Source organism: Pyxicephalus adspersus, chromosome 9 (assembly GCF_032062135.1).
Source record: "Pyxicephalus adspersus chromosome 9, UCB_Pads_2.0, whole genome shotgun sequence".
Taxonomy (NCBI): domain Eukaryota; kingdom Metazoa; phylum Chordata; class Amphibia; order Anura; family Pyxicephalidae; genus Pyxicephalus; species Pyxicephalus adspersus.
Window position 1 is genome coordinate 59391501 of NC_092866.1, and position 8859 is coordinate 59400359.

The 8859-nt window shown below is 38.1% G+C and overlaps 1 protein-coding gene across 1 annotated transcript; it reads right to left on the minus strand.

Annotated features, from left to right (window-relative positions):
• Positions 1-2657: 2657 nt before the first annotated feature.
• LOC140338109 (CD82 antigen-like) lies at positions 2658-8853 on the minus strand. The gene is made up of 4 exons (XM_072422161.1): positions 8093-8853; positions 7515-7589; positions 6801-6851; positions 2658-5705 (listed from the first exon to the last, which is right to left on the minus strand). The coding sequence occupies exons 1-4, from the start codon at positions 8186-8188 to the stop codon at positions 5640-5642; spliced, it is 288 nt and encodes a 95-aa protein (XP_072278262.1). The 5' UTR covers positions 8189-8853; the 3' UTR covers positions 2658-5639.
• Positions 8854-8859: the final 6 nt, after the last annotated feature.

Here is an 8859-nt window from a genome sequence, read left to right on the forward strand (position 1 = left end):
GGCCCTATATAAATCCTGTTTAATAATATTATTAATATTATTAATAAATCATATGGAAGTGGGGTGGGTGGGGAGGTACCCAAAGCTATTAGAGCAGTTTGGTTTCAGTCTGGCATGAGGTCATCATTGCTTTCAGGTAGGACAGAACTATGCCTAAAACAAGCCAAAACTTTCCTTCTGGGTAGGATTGGGTGAGCAATGATTATATCATTTTTATTGCATTGTGTGCTCATTAGGAAGATCTGCTCTCATTTTCTATTTTAGAGACATATTGCTGGGAGAAAACATAATGGAAAACATATGTTTAGTAAACTGGGTAAAACTTGGGACATTGGCCAGGTTTGTATTACTGTTTATACCTTGCTGTCCCAGTGACCCTGTTCCCCTTGTTTTATGTCCTGCTGTCACTCCCCCCATAGATTCTCAAAGATCCCTAAAAACACAATAGACATTACACTGCGTTCAAAACTAAAACTAAATAAATATTGTGGCTGGAATTGAGTCTTAATCAGAGCCTGCATCAAAAATCTACTCTCCAAGGATGAGAATGTTTAGATGCAAAGCAGAGCCTGCAATCTGTGTTCATTCAACCCCCCAAATTGCACTTGAACTCATCACTGCTTGGTATACCAATTTTCTGTGTATTTAGCGCCATCTAGTGGCAGATCTCTGCACACGCAGCTTGCAATGCTCTTGTTTTGTACAGTTTGATGGTCTCCAGCTGCTGCTTATAAATGATGGCTGCTGATGTATTTCTCTAGGATGTGGTCCCTGGAGGAGGAAGAAGAAGCTCAGAGATGGCACTGGGAAGCACAGGATTTCTCAAACGTGGGAAAATAAAAGGAGATGTAAGCCAGTGAAAATTGCAAGGAATGGAAGGAATGCAGAGGCTGAGCAAGCAGCAAGAGTGTTGTTTAACCCATGAAGATGAACTCCAGATGAAATGCATATATAGGAGCTGCTTTACCTGCTAAGGGATTTGTGATTTTATGAATTATTGGGTCAGCACTGGGTCTGGGTACTTTTCTATGCAATTCATACAGATCATAAAACACTCAGTATTATTTCCTGATACAAGTATTGAGCTCTGGGGCGGGGTTATGCAAATAGCAATAACCATGATTGGTAGATGTTATTCTGCAGGGGTGGGCATTCCTAGACAAGCTGTATTTCAATGCAGACCACACAGGTGACATGAGATGCTGAACCCTTTATAACTAAAATGACTGAAGACCAATGAATAAAAGCAGCAATAAAAAATGTCCATGGTTTTCACTCCTTTCTAAGTTTTCTAGCTTTATATACCTTAAATGGTCATTACAATGTATTTTTGGCAATTGAACTCCTAGCCCAGATCTTCTGCTGCAGTTAAACTTTCTCCAACCCTAGCTTGGACTAAACAGTGAAAGGAGAAACAGCAGACCAAAAATCTCATTCCTCTGTCTTGTCTCCTCCGCTTTGTATGTTAATGTATTGCAACACACTTGTGCTGCTTCCCATTCCCTCTTCTGTGAGCTCTGCTCTGCAAGGACAGATACCAAATCAAACTCAAAAACTCACATTGCTTACATTTAAGAAATACAATTACTGTTTGATGTGTTAATGATTATAGAGCTGCTTTTATTTTTGTCAGTTTTATATCTGTGTGATAGCAAATTAATAGAATATACTATTATTCTATACTGTTCTTCTGGGAAGTTTCCCAGGCTTACAGACAGCCATAGAGAAGTGTATATAATTTATATTTCCAGACACAGCACAATGCCCATAGTATTGTGTGACACAGAACCCACACCAACATCGTATGACTACAACATTGTTCAGTGTATGATAACAATAAACGTCTCAATCATAACTTTTATTTGAAAGTTGTTGGGAGTTTTGATTGTATTCTATTGGGCCAATTGGATTCCATATCCTTGAGGTCCATGAAAATCACCATTTAATGTCACAATCAAATGGGCAACTTAGTAGTTTGGTACAGGAACATTTATCATGTTTTTTTTTATTTTTTTTTGGAGGGGTGTCAGGTATGTACATTAAATATTGCACATAAATATAGGTTAATCTTCCATTTAGCCACCAGATGGCGATCTAAGATGATTTTTCAAGTTTTTGAAGTCTAGTACCAAGTGTTAAAATGTCAAAAATTGAAGTGATCTAAATTTTGAAATATAAATTTAAACAGCGCTAAGCATTCAAAAATATTCAAACAGAAAAATCTTTTCTTGCAGAATAGAACGGTGATGTTCCTTATGCAATAAAATAAATGTACCTGCCTGATTGATTTTAAGTATGCTCACCTATCCTTCCAAAATGGGCATGTCCATCTTCTCCTAATCTTCTTCCGGATTCAGGTCTTTGGCCATCTTGATTGGCCAAGCTGGAATGATGTGACTCCAGTTCATGTGCATGGAATTAAATAATTCCAGAGCAGCCTGGGGTATGCTGAGATGCGCATGTGCCTCCGTATGCTATCCACAAATATGTCAAAAGTGACCCCTGCTGTTGTATAATAATATAAAAGAATGTCTGCAGTCTGGAATGCAGCGATTCATTTTCTATTCCGCCATGTGTTCAAAGATTGTCACATGACTATGCTTGTACTAAGTTGCAGCGTTTGTGGTGTGCAATAGCGCCCTCTGTAGACAACAGTGGTCAATAACACTGACACTTTATTTTTAATTTCTATTTTTTTTAAGAAAGTGAAAGAAAATAAAGAGAACATTTCACAGCAAATTAACAAATATGTTATATAATATACAATATTTTTAGGGCTATGGCCCCTGGCTGGTGACATAGGATTGCCCAGTGTCTTCTGGTCTTCACCAGAGCATCCTGCAAGGGGTAATGGGCCAGTAATCCCAGTGGTTGCTGTAGGAAGATCACCATTGGCTCCCCCCATTAGCGGAAGAGATGGCCTTGGTGCAGGGACAGCCAGAGATCTGGGTATGCAGGGATTTTAGTAGGGAGCAAGAACAGGCCAGGGTCAGGTAGCTGACAAGAGACAGTTCTAGGTCAGGGGAGGCAGCAAATGAGAATCTAGGCTGAGATGCTCTGAGGATAAGGCAGGCAGGAGACAAAATGCAGGGTCAAGGTCAGGCCAAGGAAAGGAAATCAGTCAGCATATAGCTGGGTAAAGTAACAAGTTGGGGATCCAGCATCCAGAGCCTGGAACTAAAGAGGCTTAAATAGAACCATCAGCCAATAGCAGGACTGGATCACGACCCAGAACCAATCTGCCCATTGGCTGCAGGACACACTCTCCAATCCCCTCTAGCTGCGCAGAGTGTGCCGGGGATGCCAAGTTGAACAGAATGCATTTGACTAAAGGAAAGCTGGGGATGTCACCATTGCTAATCAGAGGAACTGCAATCATAGTGATAACAAATATAGAGTAAGTGAGAAATCATCAGACATTTAAAATGTCCAGAGCATAAAATTGTATAGAAATAAAATGCTGCATGATAAAATTATGGAGCGTACATTCCCTACATGCTTCATGCATATTACCATGTGACATAAGGTTTATCAAACAAATTGTATGTATTATAATATATTATAATCCGGATATATAATAAAATACTTTCTGAAGCTGCTTCTGTTGTATGGGGCCATTCTTTGAAAGGGTTTGAATACTGGCCCTGCACAGAGAGGGAATATTGCTGTAAGTCTACTAGACAGGGTCTGGCTCATTCAATCCCAATTGAACCTTCGGTTTTAATCATCTCATTAATCAAATGATTGTGATATTTGCTAGTTGCAGAGCTAAGGGCCTGACTTTGCAGGAGGTGTTGGATCTGTGTAGAGAGACTGCTGTATCCTCACATAAAGCAAGGATTATTCTTTGCAATCTGCTGACGGGAAAGGCATTTATACTCAACGGGCTCTATGTATAAATTATTCCCCTGTCAATTCTCTTTAGATTAATTCATACGGATAGCATGTCCTATTGCACTTTTGAGATTGGCCACTAGATGGCAGAACAAGTCATTGTTTTAATATGAACTGAATTGGGAAGTAGAGATTGGACCATCTGTCAGCAAATTTCAGATGAATTGACAGGAGAATAATTTATAAAGAAAGTCCATAGTGCGGTCAGTTTCTTAAGAAACTTACCAGAAAGATTGATTTTTGTTTTGATCCACCTGGAGTGTATTTTAATATTAAGTAAACTTAATGTTCACTTAGGCTTATAAAATAATAGGCTTAATGGTTTCTGATGAAGTGAGCCACCCACCAACCTTCTCCAATGGGAGATTATTAGTAAGGTTTTTTATGATGCCTAATGGTAGAGATGAGCACAATTGCCAAATTCTACTTTGCTGACGCATTTTAAAAATCTCGATTATGACTTGCAGAACATAAATATCTTTCTTTTAGGGATAACTGATAGCAAAAAAGGCATTGGAACCCTTTCACCACCATGGAGGACATCCATTGGAAGCTTTTTGTTCAACAGGGGGCAGGGTCTATTTATGAGGCTTCAATTCCTTAAAAATCACATGCTGGGGGTTGCCTTAAAGCTGAACATGGTGGTAGTTTTTGGGCCAGCATGCTCCATGGCCTTCTTTTCCCTGACACCCAGACAGGGAGCCTGAGTGGCAAGGAAATTCAGGGAAATGAGAGTGCCCACCTTCCCCCATCATACCAAACCACAAGCCTTCCCTCAACACTGGGGGTTCTATTGTTGAGGGTTGGAGCCACTTTACTATACCCAGTCTTCCAAAAGGATGTGAGGGTTTGTTTGGTGGGAAAATATTGTGAAATATGGAAGGCTCATTTAATGAATATCCAGCCAGATATCCAACCCTTCCCAGAGAAAGGGTAAATTCCTGATGCAAAATGTATCCTTTGCAAACCTGTAACTAAATACCGGATCACCTGCACATACCAGACTTTGGTATGTGCAGACTTTGGAGGAATCCATATCAGACTTTTTCAAACTTTTTTAAAGGTACATCTTTGGGGAAGCCAGATATGAGTGTAGCAATTGTAGCAAATCTATTGTTTTTTATTGTTTGATTTAGCAAATCTAACAGTTTTTTATGCAGTTTTTTTGTTACAACCTACTGCCCCCTTGTGGAGGTAAAGGGTAACTACATAGAAATCTTGCTGTTCTTCTGCCTTCAGTATGTATAGTTCTTTGTTTCCCAGACTTTTTAACATGGGAGACCCTTGAAATAAGTTTAGGGTCTTCAGGGAACCCCTCCTATAATTACTATATCCACATAGTAAAATAGTGTGGTGGTCAGTGGGAAGAATTCCTCTTACATTGCTGACCATTGGGAAGAATGTCACCCTTACAGATAGCCAAAAATATCATTGGTGTCACTTTAACTGGACACAAATTGCTCATTGCTCAAGGAACCCCCAGCAACCTCTGTAGGAACTCTGGTTGAGTAACACTGGATCAAGCTGATCATCATTCACAATGGCAGAAAAAAACTTAAAAGTAGAAATTTGCAGAATTAAAAAATTCTTGTCCCCATACAACAGATACTTCTTCCAAAATGTATTTCTGAATGCTGTTAATTGCTGCTCATTCATATGAAACGTGAGCATTAATGACAGGTCCGCGGCTCCAGCTGTTATAAGAAAGGCAGCCGGTATTCTGTGGCTGTCATAGATCCTTCCCATTAGATATTTCTGGTGCCGATTTTGATGTTTTGGCAGAGGTACACGGAGAGAATGATTCCCGTTATCTGCAGGAATTAAAAAGAAATTTAAACTTACCCAAAAATGAAAAAAAATGTAATATATTATAATAATAATATAATATTACAAATACAATATATATATTAATATAATAATGTATTGTATTAATAATTAACTAGACATTTAATTCAAGAATGTAACTACAAGATTCATTTCCCATGGCTTCAATAGGATTTGGAAGTAAATTTGAGTTTTATGGATTGCAGCAAAGTTTTGCAGATTTCTTGTAGAATATTTGCTTATCCATAATCACTATTATTGTACAACCACTGTAATCTATTGGTCTGATTTATTCAAGCTCTCCAAGACTGGAGAAGATAGAATATCATGGGAGAAATTGGGTGATCCAGCAAACCTGGAATGGTTCCAAACATTTGCCAATTAATAGCAATTGATATGTAAGAAATCCATTTCAGATTTGCTAGATCACCCAGGTTCTCCCATGATAGTCTATTTTTTCTTGAAGAGCTTGAATAAATATGTCCCTATGAGTCAGACAAAACTAAGATGGTGTTTAGTGTTTGAGCAATGAGCTTTGAATGGGTTAAAGAGGCTATATCTACCTATTCTGGACTTGTTCTTGTGCCAAAAAAAGAACTTTATTCTCTCTATTATGTATTTTTTTAGACAGAAAAAAGCAATGATATACAAAAATCACTAAGGGGTATAAACTGTTCCCCCGTCAATTCGGCTGGAAGTTTGTTCACAGCCATTCGAATCCCTCTACATCAGGGGTGTCAAACTCTGGCGGAGGGCCAAATCTGGCTCACAACATCCTTTTTTTGGCCCCCAAAGGAATGGCCCGCTGCTGCATTGAAATAGCGCCACAAAAGTGCACAGCAATCACAAAAGGAATTTGTATACTGTATTTTCCAAATAATTTAAGGACGAATTTAAGTCAAATTGACAGGAAAATCATTTATAAAAACTCCCTTAAATACAGCTTTTTCACTCCTTTAAAAAACCCACTAAAAAGAGTAACATAAGTTTCAGTGTCTGCAGGCAGTAATTCTCTACAGGGTTATGGGATGATCAAAATGGAGATTTAATCTAGCCTGGTTGTGAAAAATGATCAATCATACCTCAATAATAATTCCTCCAATGCATACTCCTAGGAAAATTTTCCCTGTGTCCTGAGAAAAAAAGAGAATTTTAGTCATTAGGTTGTCATTTAGATTAATGATAATTACTTTAAATTGTGGCAACACATTGGTTTACAGGTATAAGTCAATAAGTGGCACTTTTACTTCTCTATCAATGTATTCCTGTAAAGGTTTTGTGTGAACAACTTCATCCAAATTATAATCATAATTTAATTGTGTTTCTTTAGATTTGCCACACTATTCTTACTACTAGGAACATAACCCTTTTTCTAACCCTTTATCTGAATGCGTTAAATAGATTCGTTTCATGTAAGCTTTGTGTTGGGGCTCATGGAATTTTTACAAATGCCTCACCAAACAACAGATTTTATGAATGGCAACACTACAGCCCAGGATGATGGGGAAAAGGTCACATGACCCCCTTTAGAAATAAGGGTTGCCCAGAGCAAAGTCAATGGTGGTGGTCGGGATGGGGTAATGTAGTCAGAAGAACATGATTGGACCCACTGACAAGGAGGAACCATAGGTGCATGTATTCTACAAGCTGATAGGTCACAGGGGGTTATCTGGGAGGGATTCTAGAACCAATGGCATATAACATTGAAATACATCTTACTATCATTGAATCTTTATTGATATATTAGGAGTAGAAGGCATTATTTTTGCCTATGGGGCAAAATAATTTGTACCTACCGAACCACTGAACAAGAAAATAAAGGTAGCAGCGATGACCATGGTGATCATGATGAATAACACAATGACGAAATACTGAAATATAAGAGGAGAATCAGAAAGAGCCAATAGCCAAGCACAAAAATGAAAATTAATAAAGCTTATTAATGATTATATCTGTCTAATTATACCTGTATCCCATGGTTTCCATATGATTATAATTGCTCAGTATGTTCTAGAGACCTACATGTATGAGATTTATATGTGTGATCTTTATGTACTTTTATACCTTATTTTTTGTTTGACAGTTCATTTCTTTGTACCTCCCAACATTATGAGGTTTAATATTATGTTTTTATAGTTATGTTATGTTATAGTACTTTTTGGTTCTCCAATATGCCCTGAGGAAGCCCAGTGGGCGAAACGCGTCAGTAACTTTGACGTCTTGTTGTATCATTATCTTTAGGAAAAGTTTGCCTAGTCTTTATGAATATATTCCTATCATTAGGATCATCCCCTATCCAATGTACAGTGCTACGTAATATGTTGGCGCTATATAAATATTGTTTATTAATTACAATAATATGCTGTGTACTTACCAGTCCCAAGAGAAAGGGGGATTCTTTTACAACTCCCCAACACCCCACAAATCCCATTATCATTGTGAGCCCCCCTACTGCGAAGAAGATGTACATTATGATTTTTACCGATGCATCCGTCTGCCTATCTGTAGAGGAAATGGAATTTGGTCACATGATTCTCTCGTAAATCTATAAAATATATATAAAATCACAGGCTGTCCCAACATGCACAAGAGATGCAGATACACAATGGACCATTTTCATCAAACATCTATACATATTGGTGTAGTATCAGTAATAAATGTATCCAAGTCCAGGGATTTCTGGGATTGGATGACCTAACCTAGGTTACACCATATTCACCGGAATTATATAAATTATATTTAACATGGGGCAACCTTGAAAAACCTTTGAGAGCTCAGAGAATCCCCACTATAATTACTATATCCATAGCTCTCAATATAATAGTGTGAGGTTAGTAGAAAAAATCTACATTGCTGGCCAGTAAGAAGAAGCTGTGAGTATAGCAACTTCAGCAGGGGTTCCCTGAAAGTTATTTCAAGGGTTCCTCCAAAATAAAAGGGTAGATAAAGGCTACAATTAACCCTGATGAGGTAGAAGTGTAATTACCCCGTAACGTGTTTGTATAAGCAAACACAACATTTAAAGACTTTTTCATATGGTTTGGTGCCCCCATGAGACTCTTAGGAAAAATGAAGAAAAGCTCACAGGGGTTCCAGACGCTCCTTGTCTGTTGTAATTGTTCTATCCAAAGCGAAATGTCA